Source organism: Somniosus microcephalus, chromosome 16 (genome assembly GCF_052327205.1).
Source record: "Somniosus microcephalus isolate GS21.2 chromosome 16, FLI_Smic_1.0, whole genome shotgun sequence".
In the NCBI taxonomy this organism is placed as follows: Eukaryota; Metazoa; Chordata; class Chondrichthyes; order Squaliformes; family Somniosidae; genus Somniosus; species Somniosus microcephalus.
This window is the reverse complement of record NC_141002.1, coordinates 66,748,881-66,775,125: the sequence shown is the minus strand read 5'-3', so window position 1 is coordinate 66,775,125 and position 26,245 is coordinate 66,748,881. Positions and strand designations below refer to the sequence as shown.

Here is a 26,245-nt window from a genome sequence, read left to right as displayed (position 1 = left end):
AAGTCACTTGCCAGATTGCACTAAGTTTACAACCATTGTGCCAAAAGTCAAATGCTAACTCATTTAAAAGAAAAGGGCTCAAAGACTCTGCCTCCACTAACATGAACACTCTTTATTAATTGTTTCTGTACATGTCGTGTGTAATGACCACTGGATGTCAATAGAGCCGAGCTTTTAAAAGGTCAAATTCAAACTTTTTCTTCTGAATCTGACACATTTAAAAATTAGGTTTGAAAAAAGCTTTTAGCTTTTGTAGCGCATTCACCTCATTCGCTCTGATGGACATTGCTAATTAAAAATTGTCCACTTGAGGAAAGAAAGGCTCAGTATATTAAAAACAACACAATATTTAACATTTAATAATTCAATGTCTGTGAGTGCATGTATTTTTTCATTAATAAAGTTATTGGAAAGATCGAACAGCAACCAGGAACGTTGGGACTTCAAAAGGATATGTATGAAAGCAGTTAAGCTAAAGAAATGCAGGAGAACTTAGAAAACATGAACCGGTTTAAAAGGAGCCAAAACTGGAGGCGGCAATTGCGACCATTGTAAATGATTGAGAATAACTGAAGTAAGTGTTTATTGGTGAAAGGTGATTAGAAACAGGAAGCACACTCATTACAATAGGTCATCATGCAAATTGACAGGAACATTAAAGAGTGAACAATAAACCAGATGTGATTTATCCCTGTTGATCTTGGGTGTGTTACGCTGCATGAAGCTGTTTTAAAATAGAAGCCTTTTATTAAACCAGAAAAAAAATCTAGAACTTGTACAGATTGGAGAATGTCACTGGCATAACAAAGTGTGTTAGCAATGTATGAAATGTTTAATTCATTGAAATTTCTCAAGATTGGAGGCAGTAGCTGTACTTTCCTGAAATGCACTTTGAAATGGATGACTCATGCAAACTGGCCATATTTCTATTTTAGAGCAGAGGTTTGCATTAATGATTACTAGTAGCTCAAGTAAAATATTAAAACTTGGTCTGAGAAAATAGTTTCTAACAGTACATTCTATTGTATTAGCCACTCATCCTGGCAAAGGACCTGTCCTACTAACTTTTTCTTAGTAGTCTGGACGATTATTGCGTCTGAGTCATGTGCTGATAACATGTGACCATGAAACAATACATAGATAGGATTATGTTCCCAAAATTGCAAGCCTCATTTCTACTTACCCATGGATTACCCAAAGTCCAACCAAAGAGGCAGCCACCTTCAGAGAAACAATGAAGATGATGATATTAAAATTTCATCACATTATATCAAAGAACACAGAAAGCTTTCTTCAAATCACAAGAAAATAATGTTTTTTGCCTCATATTGAACATACGTATTTTGCACTGCTTTTATGTATTAGCAATTACCAGTAAAATGCACCCTGTACATTCATAGTATAGGGGAAAAAATATAATTTACCAATACATTTTCTTTAAAAAAAAAAATCAATAAATTTGCAGATATCAGGGTAGAACATCTTTCTGGTGCAAAGCATACCAGTTTAGCAGTTGAATGGCCTGCACCCAGTCTGCGCAACTGTTGGTCCCATTGCTAAATTCATGGGATCCATATTTTAGGTATCCCGAGTGAGATTCTTCAACAGCCGCAGGAGTTGTGATATCCCCCCGCACCCCAGTAGTTCACTCCAACCCTTCTTCCTGGGACTTACCTGAGGGATTCTGCCAGCAAGGCAGGCAGCCTGACATTAATGACTTCTTTCGGGCAAGCTGCCCATGAAAGCGCTGCCATACTGGTGAGGCCCGAGGACCCATTTCCATCAATCCTCAGGCCTCTTGGTTCAGATGCAAGCTAATATTGAAATCAATGGGTCTTTGGCACCAAGTACAAAGGGGCATCATGCTGAGTGCATGACAGGAGTGAACCAATGAGCCAATCCAAGCATTAATAGGTGTAGGCTCTCTTAGTAATGAATGAGATGAGATTTCGGCCTTTGCGAAGTGGTACTTATTATCTAAGTGGAGCAGGCAATCCTAAAAGAATTATTCCCTTCACTTCTCATTGTTCTCACTGGTGTTCTAGAAGGAACAGCAGTGAAGAACAGTTTGGTTACCACTAGTGGTTCATGCTGTTGCTATGCTGTTCCTCACAAATAATATCAACATTGGCCCCATGCACGAAATTGAATGATGAACTATTATAACTGTGTTCTTGGTCCAACTGATCTGTTCCTAATTCTTAAGTCTGAGAGCATGATCTATTGTCAACAAGCTTTGTAAAATAATCAATTGTATGCTTAGTCCCAGACCAAATCTTTCCAGAATACACTACGTTATACCCAATTTACTGGCACAGAGTTTGTACAGAGGGATTTTCTGTAATGTTATTTTAGGAAAAGACTTTTAAAAATCTCCTATTTTTTTACAGCCTCATTTTGTTGATTGCTGGGAACTTTTCATTTTACTCATTGATCCCAGAGTACAGTATTTGTTTCATGCAATTCATTAATTAACAGTGACAGTGATGCAACATTTCACTGTTCTCTGATACTACAAGATAATAGGAAGTGCATACTTGTTTTATTTGCTTTGTTAGCCCAAGTAACAAAAGCACTTAAGCTTTAATTGTAAAATTAATATAAGAATGGGCATGGTTATCAGTGTTACCTACATTTCCATCAATTAATGATCTTCTTTAATGAAAGATGATATTTTGCTTGTTAACTTCTGTCAGTATTTGAAGTAGCCCAGGTTCATACAACACCTGCCATTAATGAAACCAGGAAAGCATCTAAATGGGGTTCTGCCATTGTTGCTCCTAAACAGCTGCAGGGAAGTGTGTGGAGGCATTGCAGGTTGACTGGCTTATCTAGTCTTTTTTTTGAGAGAGTATCTCATGTGCACTCAACACCAACAACAAACTTTCATTTAACAAACCATCCCAAGGCATTTTCCAAGGAGTTGGGGAACGCAAATCAGAAGGGGGGGGGGAAGTGAGCAGAAGTGATCACAGGCACTGGGAGTCATTTTTAACTTGGCCAGCAGGATGGTAAACCGGCAGAGTGGCTCGCCCACCCGTTGTAGAGTTGCTTGATTTTCAATCCATTGATTTCTAAAACATCACGGGGCCAAAAATCCACCACCCTGCTCCACCGCCATAACATGCCACCAGCCTAATGCCAGCAAAAGGGGGAGGACATTAGTGCAAAGCTGCAGGCCTGAGAACTTGGCTGTGGCCTCAGGGCCTTCTGACTGCCGCTGGAAAGAAGCAATCAGAAGGCTCCAAGGTCCAATGATCTGCTTGGTGTGCACATAAAAATTTTGAAATATAGCTTGGTCTCCTCTTTGGCTTGTCTTCGACCCTCCAGTCTAAAAGGGGTTCCCGGCACAAGATCAAAATGTTTCAAACCCCAAGAGGGCATGGCCTGTGTGAATGGTGGGAGGTGGGGTTGGAAGAAGCCAATAAAGTTGCTTTTTAAAAAGAGGTTAAAACTAACAAGACTGGAGGAATTCCAGATATATTTTAGTGTAATCAATTGTGCAAATATACTAGGATTAGTTTTCCTGAAAATGGTAAAATTATTGTGTATCTCACTCTTCAGAAAGTGTCAGGGTTTCTAAAAGTGGGTCTTTCTTTTTTGTTGGTAAAGTAAGAATATCTTGCATCTAACTTGTTCAAGCATTTTCTCAACAAGACATCGTATTAATTTGCTGCTGGACCTCATTTATGTCTGCATTAAAGGTAGTTACTGAATGAGGAATAAAACTTCAAGATCATTTGTGGAGGGCAACATTTCAAAGGTGTTGATCCAGTAACTGCTGATCTCCAACCTGTTGAAATGAGTCAAGCAACAGTGGTGGGATTTAAGACAATGCCAACAAATATTATAATGAGTTCTAGTGAAATGCATCAGTGAAGAGAGAACATCAGAGGCAGCAATGGAGAGCGATAATAATGGGCTAGGAAATGTCAGCCTGTAGGTGTTTAGCTGTGGAGGCAGATTGAATGGATAGATAGTATCGTGGCATAAGACTCCTGACTTCCAATCTAGACCTGATAGCCAAACTTTGCTTGATCACTCTGCCTCAAAACATTCTGTAGGTAGTTAATTGGAAAATAATTAACTTCATTAATCTAATCTCCTTTAACATTGTAATGTCCACCATTTTTGAATTGGCCTCCCAACGGATATCCCTGTATCTAGTTTCTAAAGCATTGCAACAATAATAATATTTTATTACAAAATCCAGATTTGTAAAACTTGTGAAATGCAAAGGGTAAGCATTCTAGTGCTACCATTATTTAAAGGAGAAATGTGCAAAAAAAAAGTGTTTGGCCAAGCTTTATTGCGTTACAAACTCACAATATAATAACAGAAGTTGTGCAAAATGCACCACTGCAACAGATGTGCAGGAGCTCATTATGATGAAAATCTTCCTCCCAGACAAAAAGGGTCTGTTAAATACTTTTTGGTTTTAGTTTTACTGCATTTATAGTATATGACTGTTTTAAGTTAACAATTTATAGTGATTGTTCTCGTACAGAGCATGAAATGCATTTACATTTCATTAAATGTATGAAAACTATATTGTGCAACTGGGGAAAAAAAGGAAAATGTTGAACAGATGAATAGCTCATTATTTCTGCTGCATTTCTACTTATCACCTTACCTCTGCTAAAAATATAACGAGGCAAAGGATGAGGACAAAAACCAAGTTGCGATTAGTTGTAATGTATCTGAGGTAAGTGCTCCATGTGGTTGTAACATTTTGGATTTCCTCTTCATCAACAAAGCATTCCTAAAGCAAAGCAGAGAGAGGGGCTCAAAACAACAACTAAAATTCTATTTTACACCATAATTACTGAGTTGTTCAGTTTCAGGAATGTTTAAGTTGCAGAATCCCTTTTTTGACTTTAGGGTTCATTTCAATCCCAGTAAAATGTATACCACATCCTTAAATCTAAACATAGAAGCTCTTTAACAGCCTATCCATCTTAGCTGACACCATTTATGCAGGTTCTGTGAGAAAATACTCATAAGATCTGTAGTGACAAGATCTGTAGTGACCCTGCCAGTTTTTAAAGCTTTGATACACATACATTATTCAATTAATTAGAGGAGAATGAAAAAGCTATTTAAAGGACGCTTTGAAACTTGTTCCCAACCTCTTCACAAAATTAGTTTTTTTTAAGAGCCATGCTATTCTCCTCTGAAGGGTGGGAGAGTCTGTCTTATGAACTTCTCCATAGATGGGCCAATGTCACTTCATTGTTGACCTGCCAGTAGAATGCTTGAGTGGTGTGAAAAGGAGGCCCTGGCTAGTTTACCTTCCTTTGTCCAGGTGACCATCCCAAGACTGCTGAAACTTGCCAAGAGGGAAACCCAAGTGTGAAATGTCAGTTAAGAGTGGAATTTGAACTTGTGGCTTAAGGGAGCCAGTCATTTAGTATTATAACCAATGTGTCAGACAGACACTGGTTTTACAAATGTTTTTCACTGATTTACACCTTTTGTAAACAGTCTCCGAATTGGAATTTTTATTTCACAATAGAAAAACTCATCCTGATGCCATGTGATGGTGTTGATTTAAGGCAAAGTGCAGGGAGTACTACTTGGTATCTAACTCTCTCTTACCCAGGACAGCAGTGCTTTCTGGAGCCAAGGTAGGTGGATGGAGTTAAGATACAGATCAGCCAGGATCTCACTGAATGGCGCAACAGACTCGAGGGGCTCAATGGCCTACTTCAGTTCCTAGGATCCTATGTTTATGCTGCTACTGGGTGCCCAAAATATAAACATGTTCTGTTTCTCTAACACTGCTTTTCTTCAGGAGTACAAAAGAAACGGATTTATTTTTCATTTTTTCTTGCACCTCAGCATAACTTCACACAAAGAAACAAGAATGAAAATCCTGACAAAGCCAAATCAGTTTAGTGCTTTTGCTTAAGTGGAAATGTCAAAAAGCTCAATGCTGTGAAGGATTTTTTGCATCTTGACAATCACTGCTGCACATCCAGATTCCATCGAGCAGTAGGTCAGCTCAAATCACATCTCACCACCCCCACCCCCAAAGTTTCCGCTCGTTTGCACTGGTTTTTGCAGCACAATTTCCCCGATATCGGCACAAAAGATCGCAAAATTTTAAGCACAAATTGCGTTCAGCGAAACTCGAGTTTCTGCAATCTTTGGCGCTAGTTTTGCAAACATCGTGCTAGAAGCAGGCCCCGCCCCCTCAGGGTGAATTAATCACCACTGGGAGTTTCCGCTAATGGCGCTCGTTTACAGGCCTTCGAGGAGGCACCGAAATTTAAGCTAGATCTTTTGGGTGCAAGGACACTAATAGATACGTTTTGAATGAATTAAAAAAATTTTTTTACTAAGGAACTGTCTACTGTACCCCAACCTAACTAGAAAATAGTTTTGTATATTTATAAAAAGTCATTTTAAGTAATTTAAAATCGGGTTACTCAGGTGGTGGATTGGCACTGTGATTAAAAATCCTTATTTTTTGTGATAAACCCATTTTCAGCTGCATTAATCAAACTGCACCACTCGAAAATATCAAGGAATATTTTTTAAAGGAAACTATTTTATTTAAAAAAATAAGTTTTAAAACGCAGCTCGATTGCATGACAGATTTTGCGTTCGGCGATCTGCGTATGAGCTTGAGCGGAAACTCTGGGGGCGGGGGGCAAAAACACTTTTCAAAATGGGCGCAATTTGCGCCGGAATCGATGATTGCACCCAAAGCGGAAACTCTACCTCCACCTCTGTTACTACTCTTGTGGCGTAGATGTGAGTCACATGTCATGTTAACATTGCAAATCAATGACATAATCACTGCCATCCTCCACCACCACGTTACCTTGAGACTAGCAGATGCCTCTTGTGCCCCAGACAGCAAGGGCCACCAAAAAGTTAATCAAAGGGATCTGACTAGACAAGCAGATCTGGGGAGTTTTTTTTGCTGTTTGAATTAAAGTTCCATTATGCTGCAATGATCACAAGGGGCTTGCCACAAATATGATAATATAAAACCATTTGAAAGAGGAGAACAGCCTTGCCGAGTTTGGTGGCTTCACCACTACGATCACTGGGGCATACTGCAAACCCATTAAAACCCTGTGATCAATCTATTTAAAAATAACATAGATACCAGAGTGTCACAGTGAGATTTCAGACAAAATTGTAAGTCATAAATATTTGTAAAATTGTCGCTAGAATCAGTACAGCTTACATCAGTAGAATAAATGGTAAAGCTTGTGGTAGGGAGACTCATGGGCATTTCAAAGAAAAGTTACTGAAATTGACATGAACATTAAATGTTGAAAAAAAAACAAAAGTATTAATATTTTGTGACCCAGTGCATAGGATAAGAGCTACGGTGGCATAGTGGTTAAGCACGGTGGCATAGTGTTGCCTCACAGCGCCAGGGACCCGGGTTCAAATCTGGCCTCGGGTGACTGTGTGGAGTTTGCACATTCTCCCCGTGTTTGCGTGGGTTTCCTCCGGGTGCTCCGGTTTCCTCCCACAGTCCAAAGATGTGCGGGTTAGGTTGATTGGCCATGATAAAAATTGGCCCTTAGTGTTAGGGGGGATTAAATATGTGGGGTTACGGGGATAGGGCTTGGGTGGGATGGCTGTCTGTGTAGGGACTGGGTGCTAGGGTTTGGATGATCAGCCATGATCTCGTTGAATGGCGGAGCAGGCTCGAAGGGCCGAATGGCCTACTCCTGCTCCTGTCTTCTATGTTTCTATTTACCATTACAGTTCTATACTACTAGCTAGAAGTACAGTACTATTCCTGTCAATTACTCAATGTATTAATTGCCTTTCTTTGAGGAATAAATTCAGTATTCCACAGTTAAGACAACTTGAATTGATCCTGCTTATTGACAGTACAGATGGCATAAGCCATCCTATTCAAATTTATGTATCCTCTGTGAGGAAATTGACTTCAGTGACATAACATCGTTCCTATAAGCTCCATATATTCTATTCCTAGCTATATATCTTTGGACGGGAATTGTTTCTAAATATTTTCCCGATGTCTTTGTCCCAAGCCAATCGCTAAAGTTTAATGCAGAACAATATACAACAGAATCCTATTCGAATATTTCAGGCATCCTGTTAAAGCTCGAACACTTCTGATGGAATGTTAATGATATCGTTTTTTGTTTTTGGAATCTCCAAGTAGTAATTCTTCCTGTGGCCAATTTGTCGAGGTTATCAGTATTCTAAATAGGACTTTCTTTCTTTTATATTGTTGTGCATTTTAAGGATTTTGCTGTATTTCTTGGAAGACTATTGAGAGGCTACATGGAGAATGTCATATTATAACTTGCAGTGTTGGAGTGTTTTAACATACCTTTAGATCCTCTTCATTTATTTCTTCACTAATTTCAAAACTGCCATCTTCAGACAAGCGCCTTGAGTAAATGTCTGTCTCCGAAGAAGCAAAGTTGGTTTGAGAAACCATGGACATTTTGCGTACAGTGCTGCGTCGTGCATGAATCTTGTTCGGAGATGTTGACGAGTGAGTCATGAGTGCCAGTACAGATTGCCGTCTGTGTGCCTGAAATGGAAGCTCACTTTTGAAAATATTACTGCGGGGCTTTGTGGGTTCCCCCAGTTCATTCTCTGGAATGAGAGAAAAATGCCTTTCACCCGGCTCACTGGTGGCATCCTCCATACCATTCGCCTGTGGGTATGATATAGCTGTTTGTATGAGGGAAAATTTTTTGTTTGATGTTATTGGATTGACTATAAGTGATGATTTTCTTTTCTCATTGAATTCTGTTGGGGGCTGCTTAAATGATGCTTTTCGAGTTTCACTGTAGCTTCCCAAACCAGCCCCATCTCCTGAGGACACGGAGCACCGGCGAAGGGTTTCAGTGAGAATCGAGTCTCTTCTTTCCGCGCTGAAGCTATCGAAATGCTCCGAACCCAGCAGCTGTGAACTGAAGTCAGGCTTTTCACCCTGAAGTTCAGAAAAGGTTCCGTAGAAATAGCAGTGCCCCTCGTGCAAGAGCAGAATTTTATCTGCCTTCTTCATATGTTCCAGCTTTGAAGTCACCAGGATTCGAGTTTTGTTCACCATCAGTTTACAAAGACAACTGTTTCCAAAAAAAAGCATGAATTATAATCTAGTCCATTTACATCACAGCAATTAGAGCTGATTTATTTAACTTTTGAGAGATTAATCTAAATATAAGCAATTGTGCCTATTAAAGCTTCATGTTTTGCATTGAGTGTTTACTGATGCACTTGGACACAAAAAGTGAATAGATTATGTATCATTTGATTGAGGGCGCAGTTTAACAGCTGAAATATACACACTAAAGTTAGTTAACCAACAAACAATCCCACAATTGACTATTTTATAGGCGTGGGAACATCATGGATTCAGATTTCCTGATTATATAATCAGTTTCATGAGCAGCTTTATCTGTTATTTAATATCCTATATAGCTGCATGCCCTTGGAATGGGGCGGGGAGTAACAACAGGCCAATTGCATATGAAGTGGCCAAATCTGAAAACAATTGAAAGAAATCCAATTAAATCTGAATTGGTGCAATCAGTGAAAATTCAGAAGCAATGTCATAGCTCATCCTTGCTGATTTAGTAAAACAATCAGTCTTCTGTTAAGTGCAACACAAATGAAAACTGAGCTGCTGCATGACTAATATGTTAAAGATCCACCAAGCCCTGATATTCTGTGTTTGGCTAATGGAAGCATAAACTCTGTAAAAAGAAAACCTTCATCCAACAACAATCCATAACTCTTGTAATGTCATTACTAAAGTCCATCACTTCCATCATTCAGAAGATATTGAGTGGTTGGAATGATCAATTTAAAGGTTTAAGAAAAATCCAAGTAATATTTGTAGCCAGTAATTTACTATGTTTTCAAGCAAACGAGTTATGGACAGATCTGAATAAAGTAAATAAAATGTTTAGAGTAAAACCATGTATGTTATTTGTGTGATGTGGAGATGCCGGTGTTGGACTGGGGTGGGCAAATGTAGGAAGTCACACAACACCAGGTTATAGTCCAACAGCTTTATTTGAAATCACAAGCTTTCGGAGCGCTGCTCCTTCCTCAGGTGAAGTGAAGAGAAGCATACAGGCACAGTATATATAGTCAGAGAAAACTGCCAGATGATTACAGGTAATCTTTCTAACTACCCTTTATCACACCTCGGCAGAGAGATAACCACAGCAATCAAAGGTGTGAATGGTGTCCAAACAGGTCAGTCAGGAAAACATTACATCAAAGAACAATGAGGTGGGGTCACAAGGGGTCAAATGTTGCAGATACTGGGGTCTGTATGAAAAACAGAAAAAACACAAAAAACTTTGCTGGAAATCACAGCAGGTCCGGCCGCATCTGTGCAGAGAGAACAAGCCAACGACGACTCGAGTCTGGATGACTCTACATCAGGTGGGGTTACATGTAGCGTGACATGAACCCAAGATCCTGGTTGACAACCAGGAACACTACAGACAGTTACCCACAGATCCGACCAAAGAACACACCCGCCAACTCAACAGACTGATCAAGACCTTCGATCCAGACCTTCAGAGCATCCTACGCGCTCTCATCTCACGTACTCCCCACATGGGAGACTTCTACTGCCTCCCAAAGATACATAGATACATAGATACATAGAAGATAGGAGCAGGAGTAGGCCATTCGGCCCTTCGTGCCTGCTCCGCCATTCGATGAGATCATGGCTGATCCTTTAATTCAGTATCCCGTCCCCGCCTTCTCTCCGTAACCCTTAACCCCTTTTGCCCGTAGAAATATATCTAATTCCCTCTTAAATATATTTAATGAGCTGGCGTACACTGCCCTCTGTGGACACAAAGCCAACACACCCAGACTTCCTATCGTATCAGGCAAAGGAACCCTGTGTGAGAACCTCTCTTGATACATCGAGGGCATCATGAAACCCATCATACAGGGAACCCCCAGCTTCTGTCGCGACACTACAGACTTCTTACAGAAACTCAGCACCCACGGACCAGGTGAACCAGGAACACTCCTCACCACGATGGACGTCTCGGCACTCTACACCAGTATCCCACACGGTGACGGCATCGCTGCGACAGCCTCAGTACTCAACACCAACAACAGCCAATCTCCAGACGCCACCCTACAACTCATCCGCTTCATCCTTGATCACAATGTCTTCACCTTCGACAACCAGTTCTTTACCCAAACACACGGAACAGCCATGGGGACCAAATTCGCACCCCAATACGCCAACATCTTCATGCACAAGTTCGAGCAAGACTTCTTCGCTGCACGGGACCTCCAACCAACGCTATACACCAGATACATCGACGACATTTTCTTCCTATGGACCTACGGCGAAGAATCACTGAAAAGACTACACGATGACATCAACAAGTTCCATCCCTCCATCAAACTCACCATGGACTACTCCTCAGAATCGGTTTCATTCTTGGACACATGAATCTCCATCAAAGACGGACACCTCAGCACTTCACTCTACCGCAAGCCCACGGACAACCTCACGATGCTCCACTTCTCCAGCTTCCACCCTAACCACATTAAAGAAGCCATTCCCTATGGACAAGCCCTGAGAATACACAGGATCTGCTCAGACGAGGAGGAACGCGATGTACCTACAGATGCTGAAAGATGCCCTCATAAGAACGGGATATGACGCTCGACTCGTCGATTGACAGTTCCGACGGGCCACAGTGAAAAATCGCATAGACCTCCTCAGAAGACAAACACGGGACACAACCAACAGAATACCCTTCGTCGTCCAGTACTTCCTCGGAGTGGAGAAACTACGCCATGTTCTCTGCAGCCTTCAACATGTCATTGATGACAACGAACACCTCGCTAAGGCCATCCCCACACCTCCACTACTCGCCTTCAAACAGCTGCCTAACCTCAAACAGACCATCGTTCGCAGCAAATTACCTAGCTTTCAGGTGAACAGCGACCACGTCACCACACAACCCTGCCACGGCAACCTCTGCAAGACATGCCAGATCATCAACACAGATACCATCATCACACGTGAGGACACCACCCACCAGGTACATGGTACATACTCATGTGACTCGGCCAACGTTGTCTACCTCATACGTTGCAGGAAAGGATGCCCCGGAGCATGGTACATCGGCGAGACCATGCAGACACTGCGACAACGGCTGAACGGACACCGCACAACAATCGCCAGGCAGGAGTGTTCCCTCCCAGTCGGGGAACACTTCAGCAGTCAAGGACATTCAGCCTCCGATCTTCGGGTAAGCATTCTCAAAGGCGGCCTTCGAGACACACGACAACGCAAAATCATCGAGCAGAAACTGATAGCCAAGTTCTGCACTCATGAAGATGGGCTCAACCGGGATCTTGGGTTCATGTCACGCTACATGTAACCCCACCTGACGTAGAGTCATCCAGACTCGAGTCGTTGTTGGCTTGTTCTCTCTGCACAGATGCGGCCGGACCTGCTGTGATTTCCAGCAAAGTTTTTTGGTTTTTTTCTGTTTTTCATACAGACCCCAGCATCTGCAACATTTGACCCCTTGTGACCCCACCTCATTGTTCTTTGATGTAATGTTTTCCTGACTGACCTGTTTGGACACCATTCACACCTTTGATTGCTGTGATTATCTCTCTGCCGAGATGTGATAAAGGGCAGTTAGAAAGATTACCTGTAATCATCTGGCAGTTTTCTCTGACTATATATGCTGTGCCTGTATGCTTCTCTTCACTTCACCTGACGAAGGAGCAGCGCTCCGAAAGCTTGTGATTTCAAATAAAGCTGTTGGACTATAACCTGGTGTTGTGTGACTTCCTACATTTGTTATTTGTGTAGTAAAGTTAGATTAGTATATGCCATTCACAAATAAAGTTGTCATCTACTGCCCTTATTGGAATTCCTGGTCCCATGAATTTGCCAGATATCTTCACTGCAATTGCATAAAGTGGCCTACCGCTGTAGGAAGTCACATCTCCTTCATATTACATAGTGAATGAGATACAGTGATGATACATTAACAGAGCCCCCATCTCAATTATAATTCAATTTATTTATAGGCATTACGTTGTGTGTTTAAGAAAAGGACTGGGAACATTGAATATATTTACAGAGAATGTTGTATCTGTAATATAGGGCTGAATGTTGCCAGTGCTCAGAGGGTGGGTTCAGAGGCGGGTCCACTGTCAAAATCCAAAAGATTGACAGTGGGGTGGTATCCCGCTCTAAACCCGCCTCCTTGTGAGTTTCCCTCGTGCCGGTTCTGCCTGTGCTTTGCAGACACGCCACTAAGCAGCGGGTCATGCAACTGTGCTTGTTCAGAGGGTGTTTAAAGCAATTTAATCACCATTTTACCAGGTACAAAGCATTTTCCCAAGTTTTCCACGAGGTTCCTGTCGCTCGGGGATCACACCAGGTTAAGTATGTTGGGTTCTGAACAACTCTCCACCTCTTTCATTAGGTCACAGCTGCAAAGGTGGTATAAAAGCTACCATTTTCCAGCTGGTCACTTTCCAATCTCAGAAGCTTCAGCCTTCAGTATTTGGAACCCACTTTTGAGCTTTATGCACTTTTGAAGTGTTTGAAGTAATCTCTCTATCCACTGTCACCTCCTTGGAACAATCTATCTCAACATTGACATATTACATATCAGTTTTATATCAAAGTTCCGTACTCATGAGGACGGCCTCAACCGGGATCTTGGGTTCATGTCACGCTACATGTAACCCCACCTGACATAGGGTCATCCAGACTCGAGTCGTCATTGGCTTGTTCTCTCTACACAGATGCAGCCGGACCTGCTGTGATTTCCAGCAAAGAAAAATGTTTTGTTGTCTGTTTTTTGTTTTTCATACAGACCCCAGCATCTGCAACATTTGACCCCTTGTGACCCCACCTCATTGTTCTTTGATGTAATGTTTTCCTGACTAACCTGTTTGGACACCATTCACTCCTTTGACTGCTGTGATTGTCTCTCTGCCGAGGTGTGATAAATGGCAGTTAGAAAGATTACCTGTAATCATCTGGCATTATTCTCTGACTATATAAGCTGTGTCTTTATGCATCTCTCCACTTCACCTGATGAAGGAGCAGCGCTCCAAAAGCTTGTGATTTCAAATAAAACTGTTGGACTATAACCTGGTGTTGTGTGACTTCTTACATTTGTTCACCCCAGTCCAACACCGGCATCTCCACACTATGGCTACTGAGATCATTGAAAGGTTTGCGCCACTGAAGCCTGGTCCTCCTGACGACATCCTTGCTTGTGTCCTGCTGTGCAATGTGCAACCAGACTGCGTTGGTCTCCTGGGGAGGTCTCTTCCGCCCATTGGAAGGGAAGAGATCCTCCCTGCGTGCTTATGGAGGGAGTCATGCGAGAGCCTGGGTGCAGCCGTACACCCTTGTGCAGTGCTTGTCAGTGTTTGCAGCACCTCAGTGCTGTAGAATACTGACAGCACAAATGTCAACATCAATTTGGACATGGCCCCTTTAAGGAAACCGGCTGATGACGCATCATCAAATAATGTCATCAGGCCTGCTTCCTATTAATTGGCCGGGAACCTCACAGGGCAGGTTTAACAAGCCCCATCATCGTAAAATCTTTTTGGATGGCAGGATCCAGTAAGATGCAAGGTCCCCACACGTCATGGACGTCGCCCGCCCCAGACCCGCCGAGGTTGGAAAAATCCAGCCCATAGTTTCTGAAAGATACCTTTCAAATATGTCCTTTTCTGTAGTTACATCAAGGTGACTGAATGGTGAATCCAGTAGATACAGATCAGCATCTTTATACAGTGCTCTACAGACAGAAAGAAACAGTAATAGGCCGGTTAGTCAATAATGTTTTTATAACTCGGCTTGAAAATGAAAACAACCTATTTAACCTCAGATAAACAAAGTTACTGTGAAGCAACCAGTTTGCTGGTAAATTGGCAACTACTATTAGTGTTTTAACAACAAATTCTGTGAATTAATTAATTTTATCACCATTTTATCTTTTAAAACTTAGCAAATAAAAGCTGTTTGTGTTTAAAAGGCCTTGATAAATCATATGAATTAGTAAGCACATTTTTAGTTTAGTTGAGTTATTTTAACTTCATGATACCAATTAGGAAATTCTGATATCTTGAGATTTGCTAACAAAGCATTCACTGAACAGAAATGCAGTGCTAGCTTAATAATGATGTTATTGACTGGATTCAATAAAGAGATTGGGATCAATCTTATGTATGTAACCTGATTCAATAATTGCCAGGACCAGCTAGAGTGCCAGCTGATCAAGAGATACTGCCTTAGTTGGAGGAGGCATAGCATTGAGCTCAAGTAAGAGCCCACATTGAGATTTACCAAACATCATGCTCTCATTGTATGTGGTAGAGTCACAATAGAGTTGACCTTTTGCCTCTATCATTTCAGCTGAGAGAACATATCTGGCATCTGTGCTGTGTTAGCTTTCTTATGTCAGAAAAAGCTCTTTATATGCTTTCAATTGTTGACCCAGTACATATAGCAGGTAACATGGTGTCCTTGGGTCAATTCATTGCACACACAAGACTTTCAAACCACCTGCTCAAATGACAGAATATCTGTGATACTAACTGTAAAATGATTCCTTCAGCCCTATTCTTGTGTCTGACAGTGCCTTCTGTGTAGTCTATATATCTTGGGTTGATGCTCCACCACTAATGGTCCATGCTGGATTCTCTTTGTGTACTGCTTCAGGACACCCTGCAGTGTTGTGGATGTCAGCGATGGTCCTAATTTCTTGGAAGATTTCTTGACTTCTCAGTAACCTTCAGCCATATTTTATGCCTATATCTCTGATCCAACCTGAGGTTGGCATAGTCAAAACAGTTGGTTCTAGTGTGAGGCAAGTGCCAACTGATCTTCAATTTCCGTACAATTGTGGATTGATTAAAAATGTCAGCAAACAAATTATGAGTAATGACATCATAGTATTCCTGAACACAAACAGGCATTGTAGAAAAACTAGCCACTAGGCAGAGGTTCTTTGTAAATGTGGCTGGATCATGTGTGTTATGGCACACAATCTCTGGACGAGTGGCAGCAGATTTACCATCATTCTGCAAAGATTAAATCTGCTTCTGCAGAAAAATTTAGATTTGTATCCTCACTGGCAGAAATACAAAAAACAAATGTATTAATACGTGCCATGTGAACGTTTCATCTTAGGGTAGACCTTTTTTGCACCCCCCTCCCCGCCCCCCCCCCCCCCGTTGGGAGAACATCAGATACTTGTGTCCTAAACATGTCACTTTAAATGAAAAAAGGAAAGCTAAAATAATAACCTTGTCATACACAGCTGCTCACCAAAGATGAGACTGTAAGCATTTTTGCAGAAACCTGAGGGGCAGAGTTTTTTGGGTATACTGACAGTACTCTATGATAGGGGAAACTGGACACCTCTCTGTGGTCTTATTACATATAGCTGGATTGTTAGATTTTTGCTGATGCAGGACTGGTCACTATTACCACTGCCAAGAAAATGATGGCCTTGTCTCGAACACAAGAAGAGTTCTGCATACTGCAAACAGTCATTTCCATTTCTCACACTGGCCATTCTTACAGCCTTTCTGAGATTAGGTTGCTCAATTAAGCCAAATTTATATTCATGTTCACTGGGAACTGAGTAAGACTACCCATATTCATTTTACTTACAACTCATAACTGCTTTCACAGAGCAAGAGAGAGACTGGACTGGAATTGATCCCAGATTCCAGAGTGAAATTAAATCCAATGAACTAACCAAACCTCTGTGCTGGATAATTTTAGACAATTCTGAGTAAAATATCCAAAGTTCACATCTTATCTTTAACCCTTGATGTCTTCAGTAATTTAGGATATCTTCAATACCAAAAAAAAATAACTTGTTAATGCTTAATGTTATACAATAATCTTACACAAACCTACAAAATCGCAGAGCATTTCTTAATTCATAGAGCTCTGTAAATAACAACTATTACTTGCATAATTCCTATTTAAATTAACTGCATACATGCTGTGTAAACTTGCCCAAGAATAAAAACTGAAGAACTGGTCCTGAATATTAACACAAAAATTCAGGAAACTTTCGCTGTTCTTAAAGATAATTTTGAACTTCTTTGATAATAAAAATCACAGACCTACTACCTGTCCACTAAAAAAAACTATTTTTTTCCTTTTTGATGCTGAAATTTGTAGGTTACAGCTAGTCCAGTTCCAATAGCTAAGCTCTGTAGCATCAAAAATCAGGAAATAAGCAACAAATTGCATCAACAGCTAAGTATTTTATGATTCTCCTGCTGTGAGTAAATGTGTGTATAATATTTAGAACATGAAAGCAAGCTATAACATATTGAGTAGCTATCACTTCTGTTATGAACAATGCGTTTTAGCTTTTACATAGGATTACATAGGATATACGGCACAGAAACAGGCCATTCGGCCCAACCAGTCCATGCCGGTGTTTATGCTCCACTCGAGCCTCCTCCTGTCTTTTCTCATCCAACTCTATCAGCATAACCCTCTATTCCCTTCTCCCTCATAAGCTTGCCTTGCCTCCCCTTAAATGCATCTATACTATTTGCCTCAACTACTCCCTGGTGGTAGCGAGTTCCACATTCTCACCACCCTTTGGGTAAAGAAGTTTCTTCTGAATTCCCTATTGAATTTCTTTTTGGCTATCTTATATTGATGGCCTCTAGTATGCTCTTCCCTACAAGTGAAAACTATGGCCACGATTTTGTAAATAGATGCGGGTTGGGAGTGGGTCAGGTAGTTTCCGGCTTCCAGTCCTGCCCCCAACTACATCCGGCCCACAGACATGATTTTACATTGATTGACCTTGTTGAGCCCACCCTGCGGGCTTGCCGGCCAATTAAGAGAAAGCCGGTCAGATGACGTCATTTGATGATGCGTCATCTGCTGGTTTTCTCAAAGGGACCACACACAATTTTTCTTTGACAGCTCATTTCTCAGTGTTTGACAGCATTGAGGTGCTACAAATACTGACACTCACTGTACAAAGGTGAGCTCTTGCACCCAGGCTCTCCAGTGATACCCTCCATAGGCTTGTACAGATGGCAGCTGCAGGTGAGGTTGCAGAAGCGATCTGTCACTAGTGAGAGAGGTTCTCCCAATGAGATGGGACTAGACATCGATTTCAAAACTTTTTACCTACAGAAAAGTGTAAAAGCATTAAAAATGATTTTCCCAACATTTCCTTACCTCTGAAACTCACCCGTGCACCATTGGATCCTTCACCCCGCTTCTGCAGCTGTCATCAATGCAGAAACACTACAGAAGACACACAACACGCCACACTTACCTGGCGTGGTGTCCGGACGTCAGGAACCCCAAGGCAGAAGCAGCAAAATTGAAAAAGAGCCTGTTACCTACTATCAACTACCTGTTAACAGGAAGGTAAGTGGCTTTAATCCTCTTCCCGCCGCTAGGTGTCGGGTCCATACGCAAATCGGGGACCCAACACTTGGGAAAATTGTTTGGAGGCGGGATCGAAACCCATCGTCAATCAAAACGATTTTGACCCTTGACCTGCCTCCAAACCTGCCCTCTCATTGCCGATAAAATCGCGGCCACTCTCTCTATATCTACTCTATCAAAGCCTTTCATAATTTTAAAGACCTCTATTAGGTCTCCCCTCAGCCTTCTTTTTTCAAGTGGAAAGAGACCCAGCTTGTTCATCCTTTCCTGATAGGGATACACTTGCATTTCTGGTATCATCCTTGTAAATCATCTCTGCAGCCTCTCCAGTGTCTCTATATCCTTTTTATAATATGGTGACCAGAATTGTAAGCAGTATTCCAATTGTGGTCTAACCAAGGTTCGATACAAGTTTAGCATAACTTCACTATTTTTCAATTCTATCCCTCTAGAAATAAACCCTAGTGCCTGGTTTACTTTTTTTATGGCCTTGTTAACCTGTGTCGCAACTTTTAGTGATTTGTGTATTTGTACTCCAAGATGCCTTTGCTCCTCTACCCCATGCAGGCTCGCACTCTCCAAGTAATAAGTGACCTCCCTATTCTTCCTACGAAAATGTAATAACTCACATTTATCTGTGTTGAATTTCATTTGCCAATTATATGCCTATTCTGCAAGTTTATTAATATCTTCCTGTAATTTGTTGCAGTCCTCCTCAGTATTAACTATCCCCCCCAATTTGGTGTCATCCGCAAATTTAGAAATTGTGTTTTTGATTCCAAAATCTAAATCGGTAATATAAATTGTGAACAACAGTGGTCCCAGCATTGATCCTTGTGGAACACCACTACTCACCTGCTGCCACTGTGAAGAGCTACACTTTACCCCTACTCTCTGCTTCCTGGCTTCCTGTCTTGAAGCCAGCTAGCTATTCATTCTGCTACTTGTCCCCTGACTCTGCATTCTCTGACCTTATTCTTTATTCTATTATGTGGTACCTTATCAAAGGCCTTTTGAAAATCTAGATAATTACATCTACTGCATTACCCTTGTCTATTCTCTCTGTTACCTCTTCAAAAAATTCAATGAGGTTGGTCAAGCAAGACTTTCCCTTTTGAAATCCATGCTGACTATTCATTATTATATTTTTGGCTTCTAGATTTTCTTCTATTTTCTCCTTTAGTAGGGATTCCATTATTTTTCCTACCACTGATGTTAAGCTGACTGGTCTATAGTTCCCTGGACATGTTCTATCTCCCTTCTTAGATATAGGTGTTATGTTAGCTAGTCCTCTGGCACTACACTTTTTTCTAATTCATTATTAAATATGTGTAGTAATGCCTCTGCTATCTCTTCCCTAGATTCTTTTAAAATGCGTGGATGTAATCCATCTGGACCAGGGGTTTTAACCTCTTTGCGTTTGATTAATTTATTTAATATATTTCCTCCTTTTAATTTACAGTTCAGTGACAACATTGTGTTATGTGCTAAGTTTTGCAAAAGTTAAGTCAACAGTCCACATACATCACAATCTGTTCAAACGTTGTACACTTTTTGATGGAAACTTCCATTGAACCTGAAACAAAAACTGCATGCAGCCCCAATGTGTTATTAACATTTATAGTGTTTACTAAGAAATCTACTACCGGTTCTACTTATTAAAAAGCAATGAGTTATAAGACTGGGGCACTCCCTGAATAAAGTTAATTTTGTGACCTGTAACATTAGCATGTCAGGAGCTGCACAAATGAAGCCTTATTCTGCCCTTTTATTTGCTCGCAAGGTAGCAGTGACACATTATCAGAATCTGCACACAGTAACAATTTCTTATTAATCATTTAGATTTTTGGGGAACAAACTATTACATGTCCTGTTTCTGGAATCTAAAATCAGTTGTCAGCGTGCAGGTACTGACTGAATAGATTTTACCTCATAAACTATGGCATTGTGGCGGAGCCACTAAAGGACTCAGATCGTTTGTATATAATTCCCTTTAACAACATGTTAGCTACAGCCTGAGTCTGTATCTTTATTTATACTGTTTACTTGTACAGAGCGTGATTACTTTAACAGCGCGGGTAAACACGATGACGTCACGCCGTTCATCACGTGATCCCCCACTGGCGGGAAGAATGTGATGACGTCTTGATGTCAACCACGGGACCGCCCTAGCAGTCCTCGTGGAGCCTCCGAACTGAGCAGACATACACTCGATGTTCTCCTGTAGTTACTTGTTTAAACCTGTTAGTTACCATTAAACTTTGTTTTGTTTGATCACCTGAGTGGACCTCAGTCTTTGGATAGGAACTAGACATTCCTACAGCATTACCTTTTTGAAAACCGACTAAAACATCTGTTCAGTTACTTCTGTTAATTAAAACACTGTCATCAGACTCGACTTTAAACTGTACCTGGGCAAATATTGTTACACAGTTCTTTAAGACTACAACATTAGCATCCATTAATGACAAAGTACTCGCTGAGCTCGCTGACCTACATTGGCTCCCTGTTAAGCAGTGCCTCGATTTCAAAATTCTCATCCTTGTTTTCAAATCCCTCCATGGCCTCACCATCTCTGTAATCTCCTTCAGCGCCCCACCCCCCACCCCCTCTAATTCTGCCCTCTTGAACAACCCTGATTATAATCGCTCAACCATTGGTGGCCGTGCCTTCTGTTGCCTAGGCCCTAAGCTCTGGAATTCCCTGCCTAAATCTCTCCGCCTCGCTACCTCTCTTTCCTCCTTTAAGACGTTCCTTAAAACCTACCTCTTTGACCAAGCCTGTCCTAATTTCTCCTTATGTGGCTCGGTGTCAAAAAATTTTTTTGTCTTTTAACACTCCTGTGAAGCGCCTTGGGACGTTTTGCTATGTTAAAGGTGCTATATAAATACAAGTTGTTGTTTTGTTGTTGTTGCTGTTCAGTAATGTTAATTTCACTCACACATCACTGCTGTTTGAAGTGTGTGAAACGCCTTCCTGTCTCTCTGCGTTAGGTGAGATGAAAACTACAGAAAGCTGTTATCTAAGTATGAAGTTGAAGCATCATCAGCTGCAATGTGAATAACATTACAATGACCAACAGTGAATATTAATACTGCAGCAGCAACAGCTCTACAATAGTACATGCCTGTACACTATTCAAAGAGCAAGTTTAATCCATGTGTGGACATTTTCCCTTGTTCATTTTTATGGCACTAAATATGTATTTAGTAGAAGCAATTAAAAATATTTCCTTGAGGTGAGGAATGCTATGGCATAAGATGTAGGTGCTCCAATGCACTTGAGTCAGGTTGAAGGAGGTAAAATGGTGGACAAAGTCACCTTGGGTCATTCTCGTATGTCTCCCAGAAATGGTCAGTTAAAGGTGGCCTGCCCAAACTCTCAACTGGGAAATGAAGCATGGCACCAGAGAACTACATTTTAAAATGGAAACCATAAACAGTAAAAACAAATACAAATTATTATATCAGTTCCTAGGAACACATGTGATTTTTTTAAATCCTGAAACTTGTCCCAAAAATCATCCAGTAATGATCCACAGCTGCATAACAAAATGCATTTACCTAATGTAACATTCTGACTGAATTAGCCACAGTGGAAAGGCAATCTCCTGATGAGAGAATTTTCAGTCAGGAACAGGCTGTTGCAAAATCCTACTTGTTGATAAAATGAATCATCTGTAGAGGGTAGTGTTATAAAAGGATGATCTAACAAGGAACAATGAGTTTCTCAGTGGAAAGAACTTCGCAATCAAACACGCCACTTCCCTTTTGTTAAAACCTATTGTTACGATGTTAATTTGTAATACAAACCTTGCCAAGGAGATCCTTGCCCGTTGACCTCCACTGAGAGTAATCCCTCCATCTCCTAGAACAGTCTTATCCTTGTTAGGAAACACTGTGATATCCTGGGGGGAAAGAGTGAAAAGTCAGTGTGTCAGCACTCTTCATTTTGCAGTAGTGAAAGTTGTTACTTTCAATTATATGCTCTGAGGAACTCGATTTGTGTTATTGTTGCTTGCCGTTGACTAAAATGTCAATAATGAGGATCCTGTCAAGTTCAATGTGGAAGTCCTCAGAGTAACATTCAAGATGAACTATTTGGCTGAACCGGGATGTTGGTGCAACATAAAGGCAGTCAGTGCAGTGGCATGTGGATTTATGCTCAGGATTTCCCACACTGGTAGATTTTCCCGAACCTGTCGGGAAGAAGGCGGGACTTCCCCTTTCGGGTTTTTGACCCGCCTACTTCGACGTCCAGCCAATCCGCGCGATTTTCCCTTGATTGACCTTGTTAAGCCCGCCCAGCAGGCTCAGCAGGCCAATTAAGGGCCACCCAGCAACAGGTGATGTCACAGACTGAAATTTCATCTGTCAAGAGTTCTTGACAGATGAAATATCAGTGTTTCACAGCTGTTTGAAACTGTCAAACACTGACAGTCTGAGTTCTACCATGAGTCATTCTGCACAGACTCAGTTAGAACTCTTACCGGCACTCAAAGCTGAAGGCTGTCACTTTTCACAGATCGCAGCCATTCAGCTTTAAGTACCGGCTGAATGATGCGCTCCCGACGGCTACAGGAAGAAAGGCTGTGAAGGTAAGTACAGGTAAGTAAAAGTTCTTTACACACTTTAGACACACCAAACACACTTACCTTTACACTCATGCACCCATCACTCACCTGAGCACCAACATCGCGACCCCTCCAACTCCTTCAACCCGACGGCCCGCCTGCTCTAACCTGGCGTGGTTTGGAGCCGTCGGGAAACCCACACGAAACCCCTCAAAATAGGGATTAGACTAAAAACCGCCTGTTAACTACCTGTTAACAGGCAGTTAATTGGCACTAATCCCTTCCTGCCTGGTTTTGGGGTTTCGGCGGGTCCCAGTGCAGGGCAGGTACCCGCCGCCCCTGAAACTTACGTGGGGCGGGGTTTTGGGCAGGATGGTGTTGGGACCCCCAAATTCGGGATTTCCCCCCTCCACCACACGCCTGAAACCCTGCCTGACGGCTCCACGAAAATCTAGCCCAATGTTCGCACCCTCAGCTGTGACATTGGAGGGAGATGTTCAACAGAGACTAGGACCTAGAAATTCAGTGGGCTTTGCGCCCAGTTAAGGCCCAAAGAGGGCCTCTGCGCCAGTAGAGGGGGTTGTGCTGATATTGAGCTCGGCGGTAATGGCGGCGGTAGCCGGTAGCGCTGCGCCGGCACCGATGACGTCATCGGTGTGCGCAGTGCCCCGTTTCCGCCCCGACGCCGGCCCGACCCCCATATTCAGTTGCCGCCGCCTCCTCCGTGGCGGCCGCTACTAACATCTGGAGACCAGGGCCTTACTGCAGCCTTAGTGGGGCGCATAAAGGTGGAGGTGCGGCCGGCCGCTTTTTCGGCGGCCGCCTGCCTGCACCTCCTTCCCCGGCCTCCTCCACCACCCCCCCCGCGGCATTGCCGGCTGCTTTCAGCGAGCCCGGCACTTCTCCGTGGTGCCGGGCTCATTTGCCGGCACAATCCAGCGGCGATCTCCCCGTTGCAGGCACCTCCACCTTAAGAGGAGGAGGCCTGCAGTACCGCAGCCTGCCGCACCGCATCGGGTGGCGCAGCGGCACCTAGAGCGCTGAAATTCAGTTTCAGCGCCCCAAGCGGGGGCGGGCACTCCCTGGAACAGCGCCCGGTTCCGACTTGGGGCGCAAAAACTGAATATCTCACGGGCGCAACTGGCTCCGCGTGCAGCGCTAACTTTTGGGCGCAAGCCAGCTGGCGGGCCCAAACTGAATTTCTAGGCCTAGATACTTTGCCAAGAAAAATCAGGGAAAATTGGAGGGCAAGTTTTGCTGGGCCATTCTCCTCAACCTCTGAGCAGCTGGTTAGAAATCCAATCTCCTGTCCAGGGTATAGTAGGTGGTGCAGGAAAAGGAAGAAACTAACAGGTGGTTAGGATTTGCAATGCACTGCCTGATAGGGTAGTGGAAGCAGATTCAATAGTAGCGTTCAAAGGGAATTGGATAAATACTTGAAGGAGAAAGAATTGCAGCGATATGGGTAAAAGAGCCAGGGAGTGGAATTAATGGTATTGCTCTTCAAAAGAACCAGCGCAAACTCGATGGGCGAATGGCCTCCTTCTGTGCTGTACTATTCTATGATTCTATGTTTCTATGATAAAAAAGAAAAGGACATATCAACAAAAAAATGTAAACTAGTTACATTCAGATTACTATAAAATAATAATGAGCCATAACTTGCCATAGCGGGGCATCTAACAACGTCTGCCATTAGTTAGACTTGCCCTTGTACATTTAGCTTTTAAAACATTTTGCATGGTAAGTTGCTGAAAGTGCGAGCTGATAACATCACAGCGAGGGAAACCGGGCTTCTGGGACCACTGAGTGAACAGGACAAGCAACAGTTTATCTCCTTAACCAATCAGATTGAAGAATTGTGAAATTAACAACGCAAGGACTGAGAAGGAATGTAAATTAGAGAGGGTGAATTCAATGTCAAATCAGGTACAGAAAGAGAAACAAAGAGGGAAAGGAAGACTGGATTAAGAGAGAGAAAACGACATAAAGAATTTTTTTTTAAAGTTTTAATTTAAAATTTAATTCTCCAATTCTTGAAGGACTGAGACTCCACATTTGTAATAGTTAATTTTCAGTGCCAGCGAGGTTGATTGGTAGTAATTAACACTTATTACATCATTAAAAGGGTACTTAGACTTGAAATGACAAGACTTAACTTTCTGTGGCGAGTTTAGTTCATAAGTAGTGCGCAAATATAGCAACTTTACGCCGTTCAATGCATTTCAATGGCAAGGCAGACAGTGAGCTGCCGTTTTCGTGAAGCTAACAGCCCAACTCGGACAGTGACTTTTGGATATTAACGTTCAAGTTCGCATCTGCCACTCACCTGAAGTTGCTGTGCCATTTGCACATAAATAATGGCGAACGCCATTAGCCTCACCGTTTTATGACGGCAAATTTTGCCCCAGTACCTCATGGTGTGACTGCTACAGGATATTTTGTGTGGATGTGGAGCACACCTTGAATTTAGTAGTTGTGAACTTATACCTCTGACTACCACAAGATGAAATAAAGTATGAAAATTATATGAAAATCTGAACCTAAAAACTGACATATCAGATGAATAGAAATTTAATAAGAAGAGTTTGAAGTTTAGCACACTGGTGACTACATCAAGAATTGACAATGAATGGATCCATTGTCAAAAAATCTCCACTTTTGTGTCCTTTTGCGAAATAATGCTTTGCATTACTGGCTAGCATTTCTGTTTGCACTCTTTAACAGATTGTCTTCTAAATTGTTTTATTGATGTTTAACTTGCTTTGATTTATTTCCACATTAGATCAGGTTTGAAAGTGTGCTTTGTATTCCCTGTTAAATATTTATTCATTTAAATCTTGCTCAAATGATAGTGTGCAGTGCACTGTCCTATTTAAAAAAACATTTTAAGCAGCCAACTAATTTCATTCTGTGTTTTTTCTTCTGGTGTGATGAAGGCTAGCACAGATAGAATAGAGAAGGAGATGGTGTGAAAAATAAAGGCCTAACTTAGGCATCAGGCATGCTGGACCCAAATCTTAGTGAATTATTTTGCCACAATAGTTACAATTTTCTGAGTGCCTCATTGTTCTTCATTGTCAATAATTAAACCATCAACCATAAAAGTATATTGTGCGTCAGGGTTATTTAAAAAAAATGAACTGCTTGTGAATAAGAGCAAAGCACAAATGATCAATTTAAATGATTCATTTGTTAATGAATTAAAACGTGAATTCCGACAACACAAATGGTAA

At 41.8% G+C, this 26,245-nt stretch overlaps 1 protein-coding gene across 1 annotated transcript in view; it reads right to left on the bottom strand.

Moving 5' to 3' along the window:
• cftr (CF transmembrane conductance regulator) overlaps nucleotides 1-26,245 on the bottom strand; it is a 178,303-nt gene that overhangs the window by 36,540 nt on the left and 115,518 nt on the right. Inside the window, exons 12-16 of the mRNA XM_086009187.1 lie at nucleotides 22,249-22,343; nucleotides 14,706-14,792; nucleotides 8,333-9,080; nucleotides 4,634-4,762; nucleotides 1,184-1,221 (exon numbers count right to left, since the gene is read on the bottom strand). Of these exons, the coding sequence (XP_085865313.1) occupies nucleotides 1,184-1,221; nucleotides 4,634-4,762; nucleotides 8,333-9,080; nucleotides 14,706-14,792; nucleotides 22,249-22,343 (1,097 nt within the window). The remainder of the gene's footprint in view (nucleotides 1-1,183; nucleotides 1,222-4,633; nucleotides 4,763-8,332; nucleotides 9,081-14,705; nucleotides 14,793-22,248; nucleotides 22,344-26,245) is intronic.